Source organism: Zootoca vivipara, chromosome 9, assembly GCF_963506605.1.
Source record: "Zootoca vivipara chromosome 9, rZooViv1.1, whole genome shotgun sequence".
In the NCBI taxonomy this organism is placed as follows: domain Eukaryota; kingdom Metazoa; phylum Chordata; class Lepidosauria; order Squamata; family Lacertidae; genus Zootoca; species Zootoca vivipara.
This window is the reverse complement of record NC_083284.1, coordinates 21,683,096-21,709,573: the sequence shown is the minus strand read 5'-3', so window position 1 is coordinate 21,709,573 and position 26,478 is coordinate 21,683,096. Positions and strand designations below refer to the sequence as shown.

Genomic DNA, 26,478 nt, shown 5'->3' with positions numbered 1-26,478 from the left:
TTCATTTCCGCGATTGAACTTCCCCATCCTTTCCTTGGGCTGCACCGCCTCCAGATCTGTCCTGGAGGGTTGGAGGGGGGAAACCCAGAACAGATTTAGGAGGGGCACAGGAAGAAGAGAGGGAGGGAAAGTTCTGTTGCACAGCTGGATGTCCTTGTGCTGGCAAGAACCACTTTGTTGGATGCTACCCAGGGTACCACAAATTAAATTGCAGCATTTTGTCAATTGCCTTAAAGCAGGCTTCCTCAAACCCGGCCCTCCAGATGTTTTGAGACTACAATTCCCATCATCCCTGACCACTGGTTCTGCTAGCTAGGGATCATGGGAGTTGCAGGCAAAAAAATCTGGAGGACCGCAGTTTGAGGAAAGGACCAAGCTTATTTAGCCATTTCAGGCATGCAGTGGTAACCAACGTGGTGCCCTCCAGATGCTGTGGAGTCACTGGCTGAGAGGAGTCGGAGTGCAAAGCATTGGAGGAGCATCGCACTGGCTACCTTTGGGATAAGGCTTGACATTAAAGTCTGGTTCCTACAATGTCAGCAGTTCCCGAGGGTGTGTGTGCATGTGTTTTCACCCCGAGTTTTACCTGGGGTGTGCCCCAGGAAGAGCTAATATAATCTGCATGTCGTTCTGCTAGATAACTTTTATTTGCGGAGGAAAGAAGTTAGGAGATATTAAAAGCAGAGCCTTTAATTAGGTGGTAGGATTAGCCTTTGCTGCTATACAGGATGTCATGATTTGGTCTGAACAGTCTCTTCCTCCCTGGCCATGTTTCAATCGTTGCTGAAAAAATTAAAGAGACATCTATTTAAATTAGCACTTGACTCTCTCAGACTCTTAACAGACTGTTGGGGTTTTGTAGTATGAATAGCAAGACATATGTTTCTGAGCTCTCGGCTCCCCCGGTTCCATTGTAGTGGATTTGGGTGATAACGGTGCTCAGTTCCCACAACCATGTCTTGGCTTAGGAAGCTGAAATATGCATCCGTGGTCAGATATATGGGAATAAAGGGGGCAGGAGCAAATGTTCATTGAATAGGGTTCAAACTACAAGGGGCAAAAAGGAGAAAGATTTAGGTTAATGATGGTTTAAAGTGGCACGGTGCTGTTTTAAATGTATAGTGCAGATAGGGCCTTAGTCATCCACATGGGACAGCTGTAGCCACAGTGTGAAGTTTTGTCTTTAGGGGACGAAAGGAAAGTGCACCCAGTGTTTGCTGAGCCTCAGGTCTTGCTTAATGTCACCCGAGGGCTTGATTGACATACCTGATTCAAATCACACATTTTACTTGGAAGGGATGACAGTTTTAGTCTCATCATCACATCTAGCACTTACATCATGCAGTGAGCTGAAACCAGCAGCTATTAGAGAGAATAATAGCTTTCGGGTGCATGATTATGGTACAGACCCAAGGAAATGATGCCTTTGGGGTTTGCAGTTGATTAATTTAGCACTGGTCCCAGAGAGGAGTGGGGCTGCCTACTACTGCTGCCACCCTCCTTTATTCTGTGTCTCTTTCCCATGTCACCCTTATTATTTGTTGATTAGTTAAAGCATTTCTACTGACAGTAAGAGGTGTTCGACAGTGGAATTTGCTGCCAAGGAGTGTGGTGGAGTCTCCTTCTTTGGAGGTCTTTAAGCAGAGGCTTGACAGGCATATGTCAAGAATGCTTTGATGGTGTTTCCTGCTTGGCAGGGGGTTGGACTGGATGGCCCTTGTGGTCTCTTCCAACTCTATGATTCTATGATTCTACTATATACCCTTCAGCAGAAAAAGGCTGCCAGAGCAGTATACAAAAATAACAAGACAGTCCCTGCCTTCAGGCTGATAATCTTAAAGGACACAACACAAAAGGAAAAAGGAACTGGGAGGGGGAAGGAAAACCAAGGCCGCATTTCTAGTTGCAAAGTTTAGCTGGTAGCAATTAATGAAGCTGGATGTAAGCCCAACAGATGGCCTGCTTTTTCCTCTGCATCTGGTGGTTTCAGCCGCCTCTTTCTCTGCGGTGCAGTTGCTTGAAATACAGCACATTAATTGCTTGAATTCCAGTGGCCCCATCACGTGTTTTTCAGATAAGTCGTCACATTTGTTGAGTGCATATATATATATATATCTGTGTATACCCTATCTACGGTAGCATGCATCATCACATTCAGGTCGCCCTGCAACACCCCACTGCATGCAGGGAATGGATTGCCTAATGGTGAGAGGGGATTGGCAGTTCTGGGGGAGCTGGTACTGCTTGTTCCTGTAAACGCCTGCCTGATGTGGCTTCCATTTTGAACAGCAGCAACAGAGACAGTAGAAGGTTTTTTAACATGTGAACAGGAATGAGTGTATGGGCTGCTTTGATATAAGCACAAATATCAATAAGGGGGAAGAGTTAGCTCCAGAGGTGAAGCAATAAGTAAATATATGTAAGTGATACCCACTCGTTCCCTTCAAGTCATTTATGAACCAGCCTTTTTCTGACTCTAGAAAAATAAAAAAGGCCTCTTAATCTGAATGGATGCATAGTAAGGTAAGCTGCAGGTCATTTCAGGGTATGTTTAATATCTTTTCTCCTCTGGAACCTTCTCAGAATATGGTGGCAAGTGGAAGATGCTCCATTATTTTGCCCAGCGTTTCTTTGCTCCCTTATTGCCTGTGGCATACGAAGACAAAGATGCTCTCTTCATATATGGAATCTCAGATCTTCACGCAGATCATGAGCTGACACTCAGAGTAAGTTCCACTTTGCCCATTCTCCGAAGCTGGGTCTGGAAAGAATTTGGGGGCTGGGCGGGGGAGGGCTTTCTCCCAACCCTTCAATTCAACCCAAAGCAAAAATCTTAAGGAGACTAGCTCTAAAGAAATACTCCCAGCAAAGAAATAATGCTGCATTTTGAGTTTTTAAGTGAGGCGTAAATATTTGAATTTTGCAAGCTAATGTTGTAGGATTATTGCCTGAATAAAGGCATCCTCCGTTCAAATTTAAGCTCTTTTGAAGGCTATTAATTTTAATAAGAGAAATGTAAATGTGTGCTCAATCTAGGTTGAGTTATTTGAGTTTTATTAATGGCAAGGAAGCACTCATAATCTGCCTTTACTGTCTTGAACTCTTAACCTGCCCTGTAGGTCAGTCTGCATGATTGGGGTTTGACGGAGCCAGTGTGCACCTTGGCTAAAGAGGGTGTGCTCATCAAGGGAGGAGCAGCTGTCCCCATCTACAAGGAGCCCATCAGTGACCTTCTGAAACGATGTGGGAATTGTACCAGGCAAAGCTGTGTTGTCACCTTTTCCCTTGAAGGTGAAGGGAAGCTCTCCAGCCCAAGCAATTATCACTTCCTGTCCTCATTGAAGGATGCAGTGGGGTTAAAGAATCCACAACTTCTTGTAAGCAACAAAACTATTTTGTTCAAGTAATAACGTTCGTTCCTTGGCACACAAGTAGCAGTTCATAGAACGACAGAGGGTATAGAACAAGCACCCCCAAACTGCGGCCCTCCAGATGTTTTGGCCTACAACTCCCATGATCTCTAGCTAACAGGACCAGTGGTCAGGGATGATGGGAAATGTAGTCCAAAACATCTGGAGGGCCGAAGTTTGGGGATGTGTGGTATAGAATAACTGCGGCGAGATGTCTTGGCCCTGAGTAATACTCAGAAGCTGTGTATGAAGTCAGGATACTGAACTCTGTGCATAGCACCAAAGGACCTGTGATTTCACCCTTATGGAAGCATATGTGCCGATCCTTACAAAAGGTAAGGGCGGAGCCTCAGATGCCATATGCAGAACTGTCTAATTCCCATCATTTATAGATGTCATGGAATCGAACTTTTATTGCCGTTTCTTGGTGTTTTTGCCTTAAAATGGAGCAGTTACGTTGGGGCACAGAAAGTGCCTCATGTCTAAATAAAATGGCATTCCTGCTTACTGCTGATCGCAGGTCCTGCTAAGGCTCCAAGTCTTCAGTGTGTCTGCAAAAACAGCATGAGCCAGCGCAAATAGGAACTGTGGACAAAAAGAGCATGGATTTATGAGGCAGTATTTCCTGAGACCATTTGTGGGTTCCATAGGAAGTAATGGTGGGCACACTGGTGTGTCATCTTGGCAAACCCCAGATCTATACTACAGACTTAACTGGTGCAGTTCTGGGGAAGAGTAATTTTCCCCATCTCCTGGAATTGCTGAAGAGGAAAACCTGGTACAGTGGTAACCAATGTGGTGCCCTCCTGGTGTTTGGGGGTCTGCAACTCCCATTAACCCTGACCATTGTTTATACAGCGGTGCCTCGACTTATGAATTTAATCCATTCCAAAGGCACCTTCATAAGTCGAAAAATTCGTAAGTCGAAAAACACCACTGGAAACGCGATTTCCCATAGGAATGCATTGGAAACAGAAAAATTCGTAAGTCGAAGCAACCCTATCTAAAAATTCGTAAGTCGAAAAATCCCTATCTAAAACCGCGGCCATTACCCCCATTCGTAAGTCGAAAAATTCGGTTGTCGAGTCGTTCGTAAGTCGAGGTACCACTGTACTGGCTGGGACTGATAGGAGTTGTACATCTGGAGTTATGCTAGCAATCCTTCCGTAGTATTAAACTGGTATAAAAATAATGTTTATAATATTTCCTTTTCTGCAGACAAGCTTGTTGTGAGGAGGAGTAAATTATTAAAGCACATTGTTTATAATAGGGAATTTCTACTAGGCAAACTGCACAAATAATAATCCTTTGCCCCCCTCCCCTTCAGGGTTCTGTTTCCCAAGAAGGAGATCAGTTTCAGATCATCCTGGAAGCCACAGCCATCGCTCCTTTTGTTTGGTTGGATGCTGGAAACATCCCAGGAAGATTCAGTGACAATGGTTTCCTTCTCACTGAGGAACGAAGAGTCATACTGTTCTACCCTTGGGGAACCACTAGCGCCAAAGAACTGGAGAAGTCGCTCAGCTTAACATCACTGACAGACATTTCCTGAGGAAAGGCCTGAAGGAGGGAGAGGAAGCTGAATGGAAACGGGAATGAAACGCCGCAGCAAGAGAGGCACAAAGTAGGACTGTTGAACATCGTTCTTGTGCCAGCATCTTCCACACTTGGGACCCTTTTGTTCAGCGGACTGGACCCCAGAGCAAATCAGCACAGCTACAGAACAAGGTGACCACGTATGCTAAGAGAGCTTAATGAAAACAGTGGAATGAAGTGCATAGAATGATGCTTTAGCGCCCTCATTTACTTTCCGCTGTATTCTGGCATCAGGGCTTTTTATTTAAGATGGAAGGATGTGCTGCTCCAGTATTGGACTAAGGAGCCATACTGATGCACATTTCAGATTATAGGAAAGATGGGTGGTAGTGGAAGTCTTAGTTATTGGGGCTAGTCAAGGTGGCACTTCCCTAAGGGTCTCACTTCTCAGATAGTTAGAGCAGTGCCAAGGCATGCTTAAAGTTGCAAGGTGGAGAGGCTGCACACACATCTCACTTAAAAGGTGCTAGGTGCAAAAGTCCAGGAACCACTTGCAAAGTAGGCCTGATCAGTGTGCTGCTAAAGATGGCAGGAAAAAATAGAACAGGAGTGGCTGCAGGCATAAGCGGAGTATTTTTTCCTTTGCCACTGCATATTCTCAGTCAGCAGCTACTTCATTGGAAGCAGGTCTTTAAAATCACTGGCTGTTAATTTTTGGTTGGCTTGAACTGTGGCACTTCTCAGCTAAGGATTCCTTCTTTCACTGGTCCACACTGGGTTCAGAGGGTTGGTGGATGTTTTTGCTGCAACAGAGTGACAGCTAAGTATTGTGTCATCTTAAAAAGAGCTAACAGTTGGTTCTCTTTATCATCTCTTATCATTTTTATACATTTAAGCTCTGAATTTTGCCACAGGCTGCACCATTGCCAATCAACTTTTACCTTGGTTGACGAACGGAATCCGTTCCACACTTGAATACCAAGGCATGGCTTCTGATTGGCTGCAGGAGCTTCCTACACTCAACCGGAAGCTGCGCCAGATGTTTGGGTTCCAAAGAATGTCCAGAAACCAGAACACTCACTTCCGGGTTTGTGGCATTCGGGAGCCGAAACGTTTGAGTTGCAAGGCATTCGTCAACTAAGGTACGACTGTACATCCCCTTCAAACCCACATAATGGATGACTGAGGATCACACCCTGTTCTTCCGATGAAGTGGGACCTAGTCCATGAGTGCTTATGTCATAATGCCAATGTTAAAGGTTTTTTCAGCACCCTTGCCTCTTTACTTGTCAGTCAAAAACAGTATGCCCATAGCTGTCAACTCTCCTGTTTTTCGCAGGAAATCTCGGTATTTAAATCCATTTCCCGCTGTTATCCCGAATTGCAAATCCCCCGGATTTATAAGAAAGCAGCAGCTCCTGCTGGCCAGGGAGGCTCCTCAGCTGCATAAATGTCCCGGCTCCCGACTGGCTGCTCGCTCACTTGGCTTGCCGAGTGCTGCCGGAAATCGCCTCTGCGCAGAAGCGATTTCTGGTGCCCAGACATGCGGACACAGGCAGCCCGGCACCGGAAGTCGCTTCTGCGCAGGTCTGACATGTGCTGCTCTGCCCATGTCTGGGCACCGGAAATTGGGCAGAGCCGGCACCGGAAGTTGCTTCTGTGCATGTCTGGACATGCGCAGAAGCAACTTCCGGTGCTGCTCCCTTATTTTCCAATCCAGAAGTTGACAGCTATGAGTATGCCTAAGTGGGAAAAGGTATCAATAGTTTCTTCATATAATACAAGAGAGTTTAAGGGGGATTTCTATACAGTGGCCTTCTGTGTTCTGACCTTCTTAACCTCTGAAGGCATTTGGGAGGTAAGCCACCCTTGAGAGAAGTTACTGAAAATTTCTAGCCGGACCTTAGGCCTTTCTCAGGTGATCTCATAATGGCAAAATGCCTCACCTTCTGATTTAAGTTATGAGTGCTTTGTCATCAAGCTCATGGGAGCAGTTTGCCTCCAGCAACTTAGATGCTTTCCATGTGTGCTTCAGCACAAAAAAATATAGAAAATGTGAATTTTGTATTTTATTATAAAAGTAAAATTAAAAAACCAAGCATTTAAAAAGCACATTATTTTCCTTGAGTAATTTCATCTAAACAAGAATATTTACAGTAGAAAGCTGGTAAAACAGGATGGGGGAAACAGTCTGAAGCTTGATTGATTTTCATAGACACCAGATGAAAATTTAAATATACTTACTAAAATATACATTATATTCTTTTGACATAAGTATCTATCCTGATCCCTGTTTCGCACTCCACAGCCAATGTCTCTCTTGTAACTTTTACCATACATCAAGTTGGTAGTCCATTTTTTCTTAGGAGGAAAGAAAGACCACTCCATCCTCATGCTGCTTGTCCTGAGCTTCCCACTTTACTGGGACCTGGTTCCAGTTTCTTGAACAGTCCTATCGATGTACATTTTAAAGAGCTTTTTCTTCCAGTGCACTTTGAATTGTTAGCAACTTCCTTCCTCTGCAGGAAACTTCCATTCCGCACCTCTAAGTGGCTTCAATTTTGCCTTGCGGCAAGTTGTCCTGGCCGTAGCCTGTGGTTAGTTTCTTAAGTGTTACTGGTGACTTGCTGGTGAAAGACTCCGAATATGTGAAGCTGAGTTTGCGGAGGGAAATCTCTACGCCGCTGTCACAAATACTTTCAGCGTCCTGGAATTTGAGATCACCTGGCAGAGGGGGAAAGGAACCTGTTGCATAATTCATAGGGCTTCAAGAAAATGCTAATACAATGCAATATATCCAGTTCAGCAAATAAATCAAAAGAGCTATGCAAAGGCCTCTTTGTTCCCCAAACAATGGTTAAAAAAAAAAAATTACTAGCAGCTGCAGAAGGGATAGTCCAGGGCAGGAGCTTTACGAATCTGAGTTTCCAGGCAACATGTTTTGCATACTCAAGGTCTCTGGCTGAATCCTTGGCACTTCCAATTAAAAGAGCTTTGTTGGCAAAACTAGGAAGGATTTCTGGAACATGGATAATCCAGAAAATGCTGGGATAGATGGCCAAGTGGTATTATATGATAAGGCAGCATCACATGTCCTGAAGTCTTGGGTTGTCCTTTTGCTAAGTTCGTTCTTCCTACCATGTTACTAAATGCCAAGGCTGCACCAGCTGCAAGAACATTGGGAAGGTGACCTGTGTTTTCTATGGTTCCAGCACTATTTTTAAATATCATCTTGGAATTACTGAGATCTGGCAAAGAAGCCGTCGCCTAGATAAGGGAGCAGTTCTATAAATCTGAACCCATACTGAAGAATCGTAACTATTGATTGCTCTGTTGTGTCCCTTAAATGCACTACTGCCAGGCTAAAGAATTTTTTAAAAACCAATGAATGTGTTTCTAGATAATGAGAGAACAAAGTAACAGTGAAATCCTCAGCAAGTTGGTTCAGAAGCAAGTTGATTTCAATAGGACTTTCTTGCTAGTAATTGTGTTAAGGATTGCATTTCAAATGCATGTTTGTTTTTTACTCTTTTCTTAGTAAACTAGTGGGGTGTTTTAAGCAAAGCTATTATTTTACTATTACATCTTTTCCTCCCTGTTGCTCAGAGCATCATATATGGGTGTAATGACTGTCCTAGCAAGGCACTAACAAAGGTATGGGGAGCTTTTGGCCCTCCAAATGTTGCCGAACTACAACTTCCATCAGTCCCAGCAAGCATGGCCAAGGATGCTGGGAGCTATAGTTCAGCAATACCTGGCGTGCAAAAGTTCCCCCACATCACCACTAACTCAACAAGCCTGCTTAACTTCAACAAGGTGTGCCCTCAGTCTTAATTCATGGCACTCCCCTTCCAAAACCTTTAAATGCGGAGGACTGAAATAGAGACAGATCATTTAATTCCTGGTCCATGTCAGTTCTGCATGTTTTCATTCATAACGCTCTTCTACATCCCATTAATATTTAAATACAGTGGTACCTCTACTTACAAATAACTCTACTTACGAACAGAGCTCCGTCCGCCATCTTGGATGCAGTTTAGATAGGATTTTTTCTACTTACGAATTTTTAGATAGGGTTGCTTCGACTTACGAATTTTTTCTCCCAATGCATTCCTATGGGATTCGATTTACAAATTTTTTCGACTTACAAATGTGTGTTCAGAATGCATTAAATTCGTAAGTAGAGGTACCACTGTACATAGGTTATTACAAAATATCCATTCAAATATGTATTTAATCTCCATGTATACAATTCAAAATGTGTTTTTTTTCCAAACCAACAGTTTTTAAAACACATTTGGGTAGGTTTCTTGGAGCCGACAACTGTATTGCAAAATTTAGAGTAGGGATAAATATATGTTCTGATCAGCAACATTAGTCTGGAAGTGTGCATCAGGTAAGTTTGCACTGAAATTCACGGGAATACTCTTTGAGACCAATCACCTTAGACTTGAATGGATATTTGTGCCTTGCCTTTTTCTCCAGGAACTTCACAGCAGTGTTTTAGGCTAAGAAGAACCCCTACGAAAGTTAGGGAATTCCTAACCTCACCCAGTGGGCTCTGCAGCTGTTAAAGGATTTGAATCTAGGTTTGTCACATGCAAATCAAACAATCTAGACACCTCATTGTTCTGTCCTTATTACCATCTCTGCCACAGGGGGAAGCTGCAAAATGTTTGCTTTATTGCAGGAGCATTGATTGGCATAGAGCAGTTTACCTGTTTGTGCTATCATGGGAGGGGGAGGGGATTCGCATAATGGAGGTCTTGCATCCTTTGCCTGCTCTTTGCTGGACTGGCTCGATGAGATGGATAATGAGTTCTGAATTATTTCTGCAGCCTCTGTACAATCCATTTCTATCAAGGCATCAACAAGCTCCCTTACAGTGCCACCGGAAACCTGCATAGATATTAAAATAAAGGTAAACAAACTGAGGCAGGCTTTCCACCCAATTAAAAGAGGATCATTAGCTTTCTATGCAAGTGCAGATCTACAAAAAAACTTAGCAAGGGGTAACTTGACAGTTGGCTTTGGTTTTCCTTCAAAGAATAGAAATATCAACACTTATTGACTGAAGGTGAGTATATTATTATTATTACAGTCACACTTCGGTTTGAGTACTTTCAGTTTAAGTACTCCGCTGACCCGTCTGGAACGGATTAATCCACTTTCCATTACTTTCAATGGGAAAGTTCGCTTCAGGTTAAGTACAGACTTCCGGAACCAATTGTGTACTTAAACCGAGGTACCACTGTATTATTATTATTATTATTATTATTATTATTTTATACGGCAGGTGGTAATAATAAGGTCCTGGGGTAGGTTACAACAATGTAAAAAGATATTAAAATCAGTTAAAACCAATCACCATCAAAAGAATAGGGTGGGTCCTAAAATAGATATATCTCAGGTGTCAAAGTCAAGGTGCATCATTAGCATATGACAAAACTACAATGCTTGTGCCAGTTATATTCCACAGCCTAGCTTTAGGGGCTGCCAACCCCCAGCTTCTGAGGGTGGTGGAACTAACAAGGGGCCTTTCTCTGCTAGTCTGACCCAAGGGAGCCTGTAGTAAACTCTTTAACGTGAACCTCTTCAATTGGGCCCAGAAACAAACACAAGATACCCCTAGAATTCTTATAAACATGCAGCCACATGACAGAATAAAATATATAATAGTTGGAGAGCATTGTTTAATTCACAAATGAAGGACCTATATGATTGCGTCTTGCCACGTGCATGGCACGACCACACAAACTTTTTCTGAGATTAACACCGAGGGAATCTTTCACCTTACAGTGCGTTTCTAAATAATGCAGCAGCATAAAAAGGGGTTGGATCCTTCAAACATCCTCCTGCAAAGGGGTATTCTAAACGTCATATGGTTGGAAATGATCAACAGGTCCCAAATCCCCCAGTCCAAGCCCAATATGCACACTGATAAATGCACAGAACTTGCGTGTTTGCAGGCCTCTCGTTAAGTTCACTGGAATGACTAACTTGCCATGTGCAAATGATAGGCTGTCTCCTGTTCTATAATCAATAGAAACGTCGTCATAGGCACAGGCACCCTCAGGGTCGTTGTGACAGGGAATTATTGCGGGATCTTACTAGGCAGATGCTTACAGACATTGAAGACAGGATGCAAGGCCAAACGGGCCATTGGCCTGGCCCACTAGGCACGTTATTCGAGTTACCTCATAATTATCAAGCAGGGTTTTTGACGGAGAGGGGCTCAACCGGAAGGCATTGTTAAGTATCCCTAGGCCAAGCTTTTGCGCCAGCATGGACCAGTTTTTATTCAGATCAGGCACTTCAAGTAACTTGTAAAGCTGTAACTTGACATCCTCCTTCAGCTCTTTCATGTTTCCTGGAAGAAGGTGAAAAATAAAACCTAATGTGAATTTACTCGCCACTAGCTATACTTTGTGGGACGCAGGTGGCGCTGTGGTCTAAACCACTGAGCCTCTTGGGCTTGCCGATCAGAAGGTCGGCGGTTTGAATCTCTGCGACAGGGTGAGCTCCCGTTGCTCAGTCCCAGCTCCTGCTAACCTAGCCGTTCGAAAGCACACTAGTGCAAGTAGATAAATAGGTACCACTCCAGTGGGAAGGTAAATGACATTTCTGTGCACTGCTCTGGTTTCGGTATTCTGTTGTGCCAGAAGCAGCTTAGTCATGCTGGCCACATAACCCAGAAAAACTGTGAGATGACTGCTGCAACCCCAGAGTCGTCTGCGACTGGACTTAACTGTCAGGGGTCCTTTACTTATACTTTAACCCTTGCTTCTCAAGTGTTAAAAACCCACTGTTTACTACAGCCAGAACTGAGCATGAACTTGGGCATCTAGTGCAAATGTGAATGCTGGATGTGAGCCTCCTTTTTCCTTCTGGGCATGTTGTTCTGTTTCAACTAAACGTAGCAATAATACCCATGGGTAGAGTGAAGCCATAAGAGAGAGAAAGCACAAGTATAACACTTCAAAAGGACAGTGCTTATTTAAAGTTTAAAACTGTTAAAATTCATCTTCACAGTGATCTAGTGCCTTTTATCCACTACCTGGCCAGATAATGGTGAGTAAATTAATTTGCCTAGGTTGCTGTCAAGGAGTAATTTCTCTTGCTAGGGACTGGATGGGACAAAAGCTAAGGAGCTGGGTTTGCATGTGCAAAATTTCTTAGCTGCTGAAATGAAACAAATTTTCACAGGGAAAGGCGCTATAAAAAGATGCTTTCATCTATATAACTAGGACTATCGCATGACAAAAGAAATGTTAGGTTGCAATCCTAAGACCACTTGGCATGAGTTACTTCTAAAGTAAACATGCATAGAATTAGTTACAGGTACGTAGCCGTCTTGGTCTGCTGTAGTCGAAACAAAATAAAAAAATTCCCTCCAGTAGCACCTTAGAGACCAACTAAGTTTGTCATTGGTATGAGCTTTCATGTGCATGCACACTTCTTCAGATAGAATTGCAATGAGTTGAGCAACTGTAGATTATAAAAGTTTTCAAGTGGGTAAAAATTAGTCCTGAAACAGAAACAATGCTTTGTTTTTAGATGACATGCACTTTTTAAATATGTATTTGTATTATTAATAAATGTTTTTGAAAACACTGCTGCCTAATTAATCGAGAACACTTTTTTTAGTCTATTAAAATGGATTGCTCCTGATTATCAGTTAAACACTGCACATCCACTATCTCCCCCCCCCAGTGTTTAAGGAATTTTTATTAAAGCGAGAATTTTATAATCCAAATATGGAACTTTACAGAGTGATAGCAAAAGAGAAACATCTCTGACCTGAAGAGCTTACTGACTAAAATTTTGGCAGGGAGTTGGGGAGGGGGCACCAAGCTTAATGGGTAACGGAGTGAGTGTATGTGTATCAGGCTTCCTCCAAAACAAGAGTATGAATTAGGGGTAATTAAAGTCAGTGTAGGTTACATTGGCTTCCATAGTTAGGATGCTCCTGTAGTCTTTGTTTCAGCTGGGAAATAAAATCTAGGAGGTGAAGAGTGAAACACTGTACACATCCTGAAGAGGTCAACAAGGCTTACTTCCAGGTAAGTGCATTTACAATTGCAGCCTAAGACAATGGCTGCACAGGAAAGGGTTTTTATAAGGATGAGAGAGAGGTGGCATCACATGGCTGTTCTGAGAGAGGTTTCCAGGGAGAATAGACAGTGTTGTTTAAGAAACCTTGAGATGGCTGAAGGCAAAAAGTGCTGCCTCCTAGCTCAGACTGTACAATTCAGATCTCAAGTGTGCTTTTAGCAAAGGACAAGAAGTGCCCTACAGCAAACCTCCTGCAAAATAATACCGAGCAATCAAGCTAAGCTGGAGATGAAAGAAATCTCAGCTAGCCCACCCCACCCCCCGCTTATACACACCCTTACCTTGTATCAATAGATCTTCGGAAGCTACCTTTGATTTGGAGGGTTTACCATTCAAGATATCGTACACCTGTTAGGAAGAACAGTTAGCTAAATAGCGCGAAAGCATCCAGCTGCATCCTGTACATTTAAGTTTTAGAGTCTGGCATTCATAGTCGTCTAGTGGTCAGCTGGTAGCATAATGCATACCTGTATTTTAGTGCTGGAGGAAGGTGCCTAGGTGAGCCTTGGGCCCTCACACTTCCCCCACCTCCTCCAGCATAACTGCAAAGAAGAAATTGGAAGTGACTGCTTCCATTTTTAAAGTAAAGAGGTGCCAGTACTCTGTACAGGCGAGTACTGTCACAAAAAAGCCGCCCTGCTTCTGCGCAGCCATACTTTAAAGAAAAGAGAATTATATTTTAAATGTAAATAAGTCACAGCTGCAAATGCTGCAAAGTCAACCACTGCATCTTTGATTGTCACCCCAAACTGCAAAATATATCTGGATATTCTCATAGTTTTTAACACTAAAGACCACATTCCCATACACAGATTGGAGAAAGAGGGCCTGGTCCATATTCTCAAACAGGCCTTAAATGAAAGATGTACTGGCTCTTGAGATGCCTTCATCCTAACCACTTGCCTCCCAGCTGGTTGCCATGTCCAAAGGTGTTGTTCCAGGTATGACCCCTTCATCTTCACCATCTTTGTCTTTCACATCATCTTGTTCAAACAATGGTTCAAAGTTCTCAATGTGGGGGTCTGCGCCTGCGAGGTGAAGCAAAGCACCATGGTGAAAGATCGTAACACCTTCACATCAGTAAACTCTTCTACTCTAATATCCAGTCAAGTAAATACCCAAAAGGAATTCCGGTGTGTAGGGCCAGCCCTAACATTATGAGGCGACCACCTTGGGTGGCGTGATGTGGGGTGGCGGGCAGCAGTGGCAGCCTCTGGTTGTTCCACCTGATCCCCTTTGCCATTTCTCTCTGCCCTCACACTGTGTGTCCTGTTCCCCCTAATCTGACCTGCCTAAGCATCACCAATGTTGGAAGTAAGACTCCACTGCCAGACTGTTTGGCTTCTATATGCAGAATGGGAAAGATCTGTCGCACACCAAAGGTTGCCATATATAAAGCCTACTTTACTTTTATCTGAGAAAGATAGATTTAAAATGCTAGACTGGGTAAAAAATGAACCTTTTTATTCGTTTTGCATGGTTCACGCCTATCAACAGAAGTCTTTGTTTTGTTTAGGATTCTCATTTTTCTTCGCGTTTCCCTCTCCTATTGAAAAACTTCTCATTCTTTAAGAATTTAGTGTTGCATGATTAGAACAATGTCTTAGGGCCTTTTCCTGCAACTTATTCAATGTTGCTACAAATGTTTTTCCAGAAGGGGGAGCTCAAGTGCTTAAATCCATTCAAATGCACCAGTTATTAATATTGTATTATGCTTGTGGTGATGAGATGCCTCTTTGCTACAGTGCAATGGCTTGGAGTTGCTCAGAGAACAAAACGGTTTGCAGTCCAACTTCTGGGAGGGAAGGGAAAATTACTGATTTGGCTGGGGTCATTTTGCTACCTGAGGCAACTCCCACCACATTCCACATACAAAACTAGTCATTAAATCTTACTTTCAACACTGGTGATGGAAAAGCAGCATAGGGGGCAGGAATCTTCCTCACACATTATAAGAGAGGTAATCTTCATTACATATATTTAGGCACCAGGCAAAAACATTCCTCTTCTCCCAGGCCTTTGGCTAATTAAACAATCTATGGTCTTATAAATTGTGTTGTGGGGAGTATTGCTTTTGTCTGTTGTTATTGCATATAATAGGTAAAGGTAAGGTAAAGGTAAAGGACCTCTGGATGGTTAATTCCAGTCAAAGGTGACTACGGGGTTGCAGCCCCCATCTCGATTTCAGGCCAAGGGAGCCGGCGTCTATCCACAGACAGCTTTCTGGGTCATGTGGCCAGCATGACTAAACTGCTTCTGGAGCAATGGGATATCGTGACGAGTGCCAGAGCGCACGAAAATGCTGTTCACCTTCCCTATTTATCTACTTGCACTGGTGTGCTTTTGAACTGCTAGGTAGGCAGGAGCTGGGACAGAGCAACAGGAGCTCACCCCGTCATGGGGATTTGAACTGCCGACCTTCTGATCAGCAATCCCAAGAGGCTCAGTGGTTTAGACCACAGTGCCTAATAGTACACTGAACACAAGAACATGTCTACACAAGTTTGTGTGAAACAGTGTGACTTAGTCATTTGTATAGTTCAACCATTGTGCACACAGGCACACAAACTCTACACTGCATGTCAGCAACTGTATTGTTTTACTACTTGTGTACAAAGACTATACACTCACGGAATGTAACTTGTGAATACCCCTGGGAAATTAAGAGAAAAAGGCAGGGCCGGCTCTAGGCAGACCCCCGGTGGCGTGGTGTGCCAGGGCGCCGAGCCGGTAGGCCAGGCGCCGCGTGGCAAAGCCGCGCGGAAACCATGCTGCGCCCTGTGAGGGCGGGGGTGCCGGAGCGATCTCTGCCCCTCAGCACCAGGGCACGCGACCTGCTCGAGACTGCCCTAGAAAAAGGCTGGGGGAAAACTATTTCACAGCACTAAAGCATCAGGAAGAGTTTAATGTTATTTTCTCACCTGCCGCTTTGAGAAGAGCTGTCATTTTCATAGACCCCCTTCCAGCTGCTATGTGAAGTGGAGTCGTTCCATCATACGTAGTGCTGTCGACAAATGCATCACTCTTTAAAAAAAGAGAGATGCTGGTTTAGCTCCTTACATGCACACTGGGGCCATATTTTGATGCCTCTACACAATTTTGGGCCTGCTTGAAAGAAAGAGCCTCCAAGGCCTCATGACCTGGGATGAACATTTACTTTTGTATATGGGCTTGTGTGAGAACGATACTGAAGAGTGCTGAAATTAGAGCCGAAATGAAGCCACTTGTAAACGAATAAGCGAACAAAAAGAGCATTGGATGAACTCTGATAATTAAATATTGAGTTAAGTGTATACTCACATTTATTTAAACAAATGCAAATTAAGCAGGAAAGATAAATAATGTGGGGAAAAAATATTTAACAGTATGGTCCCAAAAATACCTTGGATAGTAAGCTGCAAAAATGAATGTTTTGCAAAAAAATAAATAAAAATAAATTATACATATGCACACACCCATTCCAGATCTAATACAACATTAAATTATTGGTGAAATCTGATCACACATTTATGCAGGTTTTACTGTTATTGAATTGCAAAAAAAACCCCCCAGGTCCATCAGAATATACATTGCTCTCCATGTCTTACTAGATGGAAGTGAATTTCAGTAACTGCTAACAAAAACAAATAAATGAAAAGTCACCACAGAATCTTAAACTCAATTTTTAGATTGTAAAACTTTATTGTATTCTAAAGGTTCAGCTTCTCAGCCCCGCTAGGCTCTTAATAATAGCTTTAGAATGTTATCCATTTAAAGCTGCAATCCTATTCCCAGTTACCAGGGAGTAAGTACCAATAAATTCAATGTGACATCTGAGTAGCTATATGTAGGATTTCACTGCAAGTATCCAAGATCAGAGGAAGGAAAACTTTCAGTGGGTCAAATCTACAAAACCTGAGCTTAAAGACAGGTCAAAGAGACTTTTTGTTTAATTAAAAATGTATAAAATAATTATGCATTTATACTACAATCGTCTCATTCAAAAAAGCAGCAGAATTATCTTTGGGGTTTTTTTTTATTGCTCAATGTGCAGTGGTGGGAGAGCAGCCAACAGTGAACATTTGGGATGACAGGAAATGCTTCTGTGACATTATTGCCATGCACGACCTGTGGGCTGCACATGGCCAACTTTGACCTAGGAAGCAAGGAAAATTGTCCAGGAAAACAAAGTGGTTCTGGCCCCCACGGAGCTCACCTCAAGCAGAAGACAACCTGCCAAGGATATGTTTCCTTGTTCGACAGCCAGGTGCAAGGCAGTTCTGCCAGATTTCTGCTCTTGGGCGTTGACATCAGCACCAGCAGCAATGAGCAGCCGGAGACAAGACACACTATTTGCCATCACGGCTAGGTGAATAACAGCCAGCCCTGCAATCAAGAAGCACAGTACAGCAACTGAATAGTGCAATGAGATCTCAAGCTCCACGTTTAGCTGCAGAAAAGCTAAACGTGGGCAATAAAGGAAGGCTGGGTTTGGGGTTCTCATGATTTGGGAGCGGCAATTCATGAAAGGAGAGGGCCTACAGATTCGGGATGCATGTCAGAACAGTAGGGGAAGAGAGCTTACCATAGCAGCTGGCTTCGTTTCCTTTTAAAACTGTTTTTTTTGTAAAATAAAAAAAAATTCCTTCAGTAGCACCTTAAAAACCAACTAAGTTTTTATTTTGGTATGAGCTTTCGTGTGCATGCACACTTCTTCAGATACACTTGAAACAGAAGTCAGTCCCTTATGTATATACAGAGAGTGGGTGGGTGGGTGGGTGGGTGGGAATGGGTGATGGGCTGATGGGAGTGGTAAACCTGTAGGTGGCTGTTAACAACTGCTGATGACTGCAATTGGTCCTGCGGGGGGGGGGGGGGAGCAAGGGCTGAGGCGCTAAAGAAAGCTAGATCATGCATAATGAGATAAGAATCCAATGTCTTTGTTCATCCCAGGTGGCTCCATGGTTTTAAGCTTGGTAATGTTTTTTTGTACAGTGACAAAAATAAGTAAATATTAAAAACATAAGAAGAGTCTGTCAGATCAGGCCAATGGCCCATCTAGTCCAGAGTCCTGTTCTCACAGTGGCCAGACAGATGCCTGTGGGAAACCTTTGCATTCTCCCCTCCTGTGATTTCCAGCAACTGGTGTTCAGCAGCAGTGCTCCCTCCAGCTGTGGAGGCTTAGCATAGCCACCATGGCTAGTAGCACCTCGATAGCCCTCTTATCTGTTTTAAGTGTATTAACATGTAGGTATTAAGTTTTTTAAAAACTACATGTGTCATTGGGGAAAGTGGCTGAAGCTAAGCTCTATTTGCAAGCGTTTCCATGTCCCCAAACACCCATGAATGAAAAGAACATTCTGGAAACGAGAAACTGGAAAACTTTGAAGTTTCAGCTGAAAAGCCATGATACCCCCAGCCTGCCACCTGTAAATGGGAATGGCAGATAACAGTGACTCAAATAGCACCCTCCAAGTATCAGACAGCATGGTACTTGGTGGGGTAGAGAGGCAAACCTTTTTGAACCGTATTTCTCTGGTGCTCTGTTTCAATCCGCACATTTAATTTAAATTATGTTTTGTTTTCAAACTGCCTTGTATTTTTTACTTTTTAATGGATCTTGGTCGATTTTTATATGGTTCTGTTGCTTATTTTGTGTTTTCCATTGTGAACTTAACTGCTTTGGGCGTGTTTTATGGACTAGGGGGAGGCTGAGCTTTTGTTTATTTGCTAAATTAGTGGGTTGGAGTATTGCTTTATTATTTGAGTATTGTTAATGTTGTTCACTAATATTTATACAGCTGGGGTTTCTCCCCCCCCCCCATGGATGTCATGTTATATGAAATACTATATTTCATATATATAGAACCCCCCCCCCCACTTTCCCCTGGTATTATGTATTGTATATATTTCTCCAAGTTGCTTGGAGACCTTTGAATGGCAAGCGACTAGGGCAACCAACGATCAAGGATCTGGAAACCAAGTTGGGTATGTTTAGCATGGAAAAGAGGAGACTGAAAGAAGATATGATAGCCATATTCAAATATCTCAAGAGTTGTCACATGGAAGAAAGAACAAGCTTGTTCTCTCCTGCTCTGGTGGGTAGGACTCGAATCAATGGCTTCAAGTTACAAGGAGATTCTGTCTAAACATCAGAAAAAGTGACAGCTGTTCAACTGTGCAATAGACTCCCTCGGGATGTTGTGGACTCTCCTTCCTTGGAGGTTTTAAAGCAGAGGTTGGATGGCCATCTTTCATGGATGCTTTAGCTGAGATTCCTTCATTGTTTGGGGTTGGACTAGTTGTCCCTTGGGGTCCCCTTCCAACTCTATGATTCTAAGTTTAATAAATAAACATTTTTTGGAAACCAGGACTATGAATGTAACATTTTTTAAATGAAGGAAAAAAAACCCTAATGAAAAAAGTAATAGGGGGAGGGGGAGATAAGTTGAGAGGCAGTGGTACTTGGCTTTCTGCAGCTTCTGCCTGGTTATTTATGTGGGAGATTGACACAATGATTCTGCCACTCCCTTCCTGCAGTTACTCTTCTCCACTGTTGACTTTAGGTTGCAAGCTGCTTTAGAGCAGAAGCCTGACTTCCTGTTATAGTTTTGGTTTGCTGCTGCTGTTTATGTACAAAACTCGGAAAATCACCATGTACACTGATGACATAGTATATAAAACATGCATCTGGAATAAATTTGCATGTGTTTTGATGCAACAGCCCATCTGCCGATTGACAACACTGAGACTGAATCAGACATCTGTCCTGAAGAAGTGACTGATAAAATGCTATGTTCTGCATAAGCTGCCAGATCCTAGAGTTTGAGAGACATATAGTAAAAATTGCTCGTGTCATCTGCCTACCTTCCCCATTAGGAAGGTCTCTCATCAGCGAGGTCTCTTTGTGGCTAAGCAGCATACTCAACACCTTCTCGTCTCCTTGCTTGGCTGCTAGATGCAAGACCGAATTGCCATAGCGATCCAAGAGGCTCACATCTGCCCCAGCTCTAAGCAAGTCCTTCACCACTCCTGCCTGCTTTGTGATAACAGCCAAGTGCAAGGGAGTCTGCAAAAAGAAAAGAAAATAGGAATCACCCAAAGGCCGTGATAATCATAAACACCATTCATACAACTGTATCAGTTACCAAAAAAAAATCCCAGTACCAAGCAAAACATCCACAAAATATGCTCTGCATTTATTTTCATTGGCTGGTATTCAAGTAAGTTTTACTCAGCAGATCTATTGCAATTAATGAACCAAATGTACTCATGAACATTAATTTCAGTGGGTTTACTCTGAGTAAAGCTTAGTTGAGTGCCACCCAACTGGTTGCCAATCTTAATTTTTATTTTTTGCTCTAACCTGATTCTTACACAGTTTCCTTTTGATATTTATTGTAGTGTTATTTATTTATTGGACTTTGTAAGCCACCCTGGACATCTTTTTATAGAAAGGCTGAGTTTAAATGTAACAAACAAATGCAATACAGAAAGGGGAAAAAAAGGATTTCCCCAGATTAACCTGATCAATGTTCAATACGCCCTTGTCATACTTAAAACAAGGATAATCCCCAATTATCACCCACGTTGGGTGGGGCAAAAATACATATTTTCCTCATCCCTGTCTTACAATGAGTACAAAAGGCAACGTGGGTTGATTCACATGAGTTGAGCAGCCAGAGAGATTAGATAGTGAGGCATCTTTCATTAGACTCTTTGGGACCCATGTCATTTGACTCCTCAGCACTGCCTCCCTGCAGTGTCTGTCAAAGCATTCCACAGGTAGGGATGGAGGAGAAACTGAATCCAGCTTGTGTTTATAGGCAAATCAACCTAATTCACTCTTTCCAAAACAAAGCGCAGGCAGATATTCATGTGCATCCATTGAAATTCACCGTTCTCCGAATTTTGCAATACATTGCATGGTTCTTGAAGAGTCATCAGTAAGAGCAAAAGATGCTAAAGCAGAGGATCGTCCTCCCCACGGTTTCCATACCTGGTAAAGGTCGTTTCTCACATTGAGGACATCATCAGCATTCAGATCTGCTACCACTTCTAGGAGGTTCCTCACCAGCTCCTTATGAAGATGAATAATTGCTAAGTGAAGTACGCTGATATTGAACAAAGGGGGATGGGGAAAGAAATATATATATTAAGCTACACAATGTAAAACAGATAGGGAAAGAGGTATTTACGGCATGGATGTGTTGGTGCTGCTGCACTCCGTTTTCCATCAGCCTCATCCAGCAAGGCCAATGGATCATGGATGATGGGAATTGGAGTCCACTAACAAGCTGGAGGGCTATATGCTCTCACCAATTCAGTTTCAAAAGTATTTCATTACCATCGACATGTGGCTAACATTTGTGCATGTTATGAAAACTGTGTGAAATGTGTGTACGTGTACGTGTGTGTGTGTGTGTGTGTGTGTAAAACCACTGTAAGCCTGTCTTGTAAACAGAGTTTTAATAATAAACAATTTTGGTTTGCAAAGTGTTCAATGCATCATGGTTTTAGAGTGAAACATGTTTTGTAAGTCTCACGGCTGTTCCTAAACAGTACCAGAGGAATTGTTCTTTCCCTTAGGAATTCGCTAATTTTGGGCTGAACATGAAGCTATCTCCATTTTTATACAGAACTAGTTGACCCTCCCATGCATTGCTGTGGGTTATCCCTGTGGCTGCCCCCACCCTGTGACGATCCATGACGCGTTGCTGTGCCTTACTCAGAGTCATAGCTGTCAAGTTCTCCCTTTTTTTAAGGGAAATTCCCTTATGCTGAATAGGCTTCCTCGTGAGAAAAGGGAAAACTTGACAGCTATGCTCAGGGTCAATGTTTCCCAGGAAAGGGGGAGGATGTGTCCATTTCCCCCTGGACTATGTGTTTTTCCCTCCCCCCCGGTTGTGTCTCATCCCTGTGTTTACTCCCATCCTGTAGCGACCCATGAGGTATCCCGTCCTCTCTCCCCCACCCACCCTACGTCAGCCCATGACCTATTTGGGCCCCTCCCCCCATGCCACCCCCCAATTGGGACACCAATGAGTATCATAAAGACTGGCCAGCAGAATGCTGCCTTAATTTGGTTAGCAATTACATTAGGACAGGCTTCCCCAAACTGCGGCCCTCCAGATGTTTTGGCCTACAACTCCCATGATCCCTAGCTAACAGGACCAGTGGTCAGGGATGATGGGAATTGTAGTCCAAAACATCTGGAGGGCCGAAGTTTGGGGATGCCTGCATTAGGAGCTTAGAAATCAAGGTCCCCCCCATGAAATACAGCAGCATTCATTTTACATTGGTTTTCATTGTAAGCCCATGTCTACATCTGTATCCTGCATGTTTTCATTCCCCAACCAGTGCTGAATAACACAGAGTTCGATACTATTTGTAAGTTTCAGTTATTTGATACTTTTAGATCACTGCTGTGCTAAATTCAATTCTGGCAGCAACAGTATTGTACGACTTGTAAAGGTAAAGGGACGCCTGACCATTAGGTCCAGTCATGACTGACTCTGGGGTTGTGGCGCTCATCTTGCTTTACTGGCCGAGGGAGCCGCCGTACAGCTTCCGGGTCATGTGGGCAGCATGACTAAGCCGCTTCTGGTCAACCAGAGCAGCACACGGAAACGCCATTTACCTTCCCTGCCGGAGGTAAATGTGCTTTGATGTGCTTTTGGACTGCTAGGTTGGCAGGAGCAGGGACCGAGCAACAGGAGCTCACCCCGTCGTGGGGATTCGAACCGCCGACCTTCTGATTGGCAAGCCCTAGGCTCAGTGGTTAAAACCACAGCGCCACCCGCGTCCCTGTATGACTTGTAGCTTGATTTAAATACTTGTAATAACTTAAACACACACACACATACAAAAGACAAGACAACTTTTAAAAATGTCCTGCACTGCCTCTGGAAAAAGCTTAGGTAGGTTTATACTTTGCTGAGTCTTCAGGGTGAAAGGAAATTTCAGGAATGTAACACAGCCTTCCTGAAAATTTAATACAACCTTGGAACGCAGAGGTTGAGCTTGGACAATGTGCTAGATTTTAATTTGCAGAATAGGTACTCTGAAACCTATTACCAAATGCTTTCCTCCTTGCTCTACAGAGCCACAGTTATATTGCAACATATCCCTCTAGGCAGAGATGTGCTGACTAATACTAAGGGTGTTCTTTCCTCAGAAAAGGGAATTTCCCATCCCGTCCTTGTCCAAGAATGTGTTCAGGGAAGAAACCCATGCTGCAAGTGGTGAGATTCACTGGCAGTCTGTTGGATGGATATTACAGGGATAGACCCAGGGAAGTCAGTGGGATAAGGCTTGAGCAGAAACCCAGGGTAGCAGCCAACCCAGGATTGTGCAAGATTCTGAATCAAAGCTTGAATCAAAGCAAGGAAGTGGGCTGGTCAGAGACTTCTTGCTTGCCTTCTCTACTGTCTACTCTAATTAGCAGTAGCTCTCTCTCAGATAAAGGATCTCTCTTCTATCTGGGCATTCCAGGAGCTGGACTTTTACATGCATATCATGAGCTGTTGTTGGTGTTGTTGTTGTTGTTGTTGTTTAGTCGTTTAGTCGTGTCCGACTCTTTGTGACCCCATGGGCCATAGCACGCCAGGCACTCCTGTCTTCCACTGCCTCCCGCAGTTTGGTCAAACTCATGTTCATAGCTTCGAGAACACTGTCCAACCATCTTGTCCTCTGTCGTCCCCTTCTCCTAGTGCCCTCAATCTTTCCCAACATCAGGGTCGTTTCCAGGGAGTCTTCTCTTCTCATGAGGTGGCCAAAGTATTGGAGCCTCAGCTTCAGGATCTGTCCTTCCAGGGAGCACTCAGGGCTGATTTCCTTCAGAATGGAGATGTTTGATCTTCTTGCAGTCCATGGGACTCTCAAGAGTCTCCTCCAGCACCAGAATTCAAAAGCATCAATTCTTCGGCGATCAGCCTTCTTTATGGTCCAGCTCTCACTTCCATACATCACTACTGGGAAAACCATAGCTTTAACTATACGGACCTTTGTAGGCAAGGTGATGTCTCTGCTTTTTAAGATGCTGTCTAGGTTTGTCATTGCTTTTCTCCCAAGAAGCAGGCGTCTTTTAATTTCGTGACTGCTGTCACCATCTGCAGTGATCAAGGAGCCCAAGAAAGTAAAATCTCTCACTACCTCCATTTCTTCCCCTTCTATTTGCCAGGAGGTGATGGGACCAGTGGCCATGATCTTGGTTTTTTTGATGTTGAGCTTCAGACCATATTTTGCCCTCTCCTCTTTCACCCTCATTAAAATGTTCTTTCACCCTCATTAAAAGGTTCTTATCATGAGCTATGGGCTCCTATTGGAGAGTTATTGTGAAGTTCCCGTTTAGACCACTGATTTTCTGAAACTATGTACTGGGGAGCCCATAGGTTCAATGGAAGCGTATCAAGGGTTTCCTCAACGACCACAGTTATGGCAGACAGCATGAAAGGCAGCAAGCTTGCCACGATCACCTTGCCACACAGGAGTGGCCAGCATATTTTTGAGTGTACTATCAGTTCAAATGGGGTAAAACAGTGAGGCCCATCCTACATGAACTAAGTGTGCATCCTAGCACACTCGTTAGTCTGCAACATCCTCTACCTACACACAGGGGTCCCTCAGCAGATGAATCGGTGTGGAAAGCAATCCCTGAAAACAGGAAGTTTGAAAACCTCTGCAATAGATAATTAAACCCTGCACCTAAGTGAATGCTTTCCCTTCCTTTGGGAATACATCTCATTGGATCTTAGGGGAGGGAACTGCCTCCCCAGAGCATTGCAATCTGGTGGACCAAAGCATGGAGTAAACAATAGGGACATGCAATTTGGGGCTGCCAAGTGCTTCCCACAAACAGCAAAGGAAGCCCTTGCAAAGCCAAGTGGAGGAATTTCAGCTCTGGACACTGCTCAGGAAAGGGGCTCAGAGTTCATAAAATTGTAGAGATGGAAGCAACTCATCTAGTCATCTAGTCCAACCGCGTGCAATGCAGGATTATGCAGCTGTCTGGAGACTGAACCTGCAACTTTGGCGTTATCAGCATCACACTCTAACCAACTGAGCTTGAGTTTGTCTTCTGAAGAAGTCTCCCCTCTTCTCCTTCCCACAGAAAAGAGGCGGGGAATGTGCAGGCATCAGCCATTGCACAGCCATGGAACTACTGGTCCCTCTGTGGAGGGGCAGCTAAAGGAGAATCTGCCCTGCTTCTTTTTCCCACAGGAAGTAGATCAGCAGGGGCTGTGCAGGCTTTAGCAGATACGTGGCAGCAGTTCTTAAGAGAACGGCCACTGAGCGGTAGCCAAGATGCTCCCCCAATATCCTTTATTTGCCCCAGAGAAGCAAAGGGTCAGGCCAACCTTGAAGCTAAGAATGGGGTGGGGAATGGTAGGAAGCTGATGTGAAGACCCTGCAGCTTCAAAAAATTGCAAGGAAGGCTTGCTGTCCTTCACATTCACTGGATGGTGTTGTCATGCTTGCCATGGCAAGCATTATTGTAGAAGGCTGGTACAAGGAATCAATTATGACGGGTGGGTGGGGTAGTGGGGATGTTGGGAGATTCATTCCCCGTGTGCAGTCATAGGTTTATTGTGTATCATATGACTGTATGTGTTTTCATTCCACAGAGTGGAAGTGACGTAAACAGGATGTTTGTCTTACTGTGTTCCTAAGTGGGACTGTTGTTCCTTTGTTCTTTCTCTTTGCTGTCTGATGCTAGAGAGAAAGGAAGCCATGATGAGGAGCTCCGAGTGTGTTTCTATGTAAATAAAGTAGTTTAGCCAAATGCTGTGCTACTGAGTCTGTTATGCAACTGCACAAACCTCTGCGTATCTGTGAAGTGTGCTGGTGTTCGTCTGACATCAGTCGCTGTGATGTTCGGGCTGGAGAATGCTTATGAAGCTCCCGAACGATCGCTCAGGAGGGGGAGAACATGCCAGCCGGGCATGTGTCTCTGCCAGGGTCCTACTCGTAAGTAGGCCTTTTCCTGACATGGGATACATTAGAAGGGGTGAGGGACCTGTTTAACTCTAGGGAGGCAAATGTCATTGGCAGCCAGGGCCAGAGGTCCAAGTTTGCAGCACAATGAATGTGGATTTTAACTTTGTACAGTAGGCTACTTCCTATACACATGCACCCCTTTCTAGCCTCCATGAAGTAAAGCAAGAGCATCCAACACATTCCGGAGGTCAGTGTGAAGCAGGGCTGGTAAAGGGTGTAAGGCTCATGAGGAGTGTGTCCTGGAGGCCTGGTAAAGAGGCCTGGAGGACTGCATTTGGCCCACAAATTCGGCCCCCATTCCTGCTCTAGAGGTTCAGACAAGGATCCCTGTGGCAAGTCACCCTTCTTCTGAGACCACATCCTGATATGACTTTAATGGAGTAGCCTGGGAAGTTGGAGCTCCTCATCACAGGACTTGGCAGGCCTCCTGAAGAGTGAA

At 43.8% G+C, this 26,478-nt stretch overlaps 2 protein-coding genes across 4 annotated transcripts in view; one reads left to right on the top strand and one right to left on the bottom strand.

The window, feature by feature from the left end:
• The window catches only part of MANBA (mannosidase beta), an 85,140-nt gene extending 77,542 nt beyond the window's left edge, over positions 1–7,598 (top strand). The window contains exons 15-18 of one of the 3 annotated variants that reach the window (XR_009558117.1): positions 2,584–2,726; positions 3,120–3,377; positions 4,738–5,138; positions 7,472–7,598. Coding sequence is in view for 1 of the 3 variants with exons in the window: in XM_060278477.1 (XP_060134460.1) it covers positions 2,584–2,726; positions 3,120–3,377; positions 4,738–4,962 (626 nt within the window). In the remaining 2 variants the exon portion in view is untranslated. Of the gene's footprint in view, positions 1–2,583; positions 2,727–3,119; positions 3,378–4,737; positions 6,585–7,471 lie in introns of those variants that run through there. The other 2 variants (XR_009558116.1, XM_060278477.1) reach the window with 2 other exon arrangements.
• NFKB1 (nuclear factor kappa B subunit 1) overlaps positions 7,492–26,478 on the bottom strand; it is a 64,518-nt gene continuing 45,531 nt past the window's right edge. Inside the window, exons 16-24 of the mRNA XM_035111669.2 lie at positions 21,040–21,154; positions 19,908–20,109; positions 17,257–17,426; positions 15,983–16,085; positions 13,965–14,089; positions 13,343–13,409; positions 11,144–11,316; positions 9,665–9,845; positions 7,492–7,670 (exon numbers count right to left, since the gene is read on the bottom strand). Of these exons, the coding sequence (XP_034967560.2) occupies positions 7,492–7,670; positions 9,665–9,845; positions 11,144–11,316; positions 13,343–13,409; positions 13,965–14,089; positions 15,983–16,085; positions 17,257–17,426; positions 19,908–20,109; positions 21,040–21,154 (1,315 nt within the window). The remainder of the gene's footprint in view (positions 7,671–9,664; positions 9,846–11,143; positions 11,317–13,342; positions 13,410–13,964; positions 14,090–15,982; positions 16,086–17,256; positions 17,427–19,907; positions 20,110–21,039; positions 21,155–26,478) is intronic.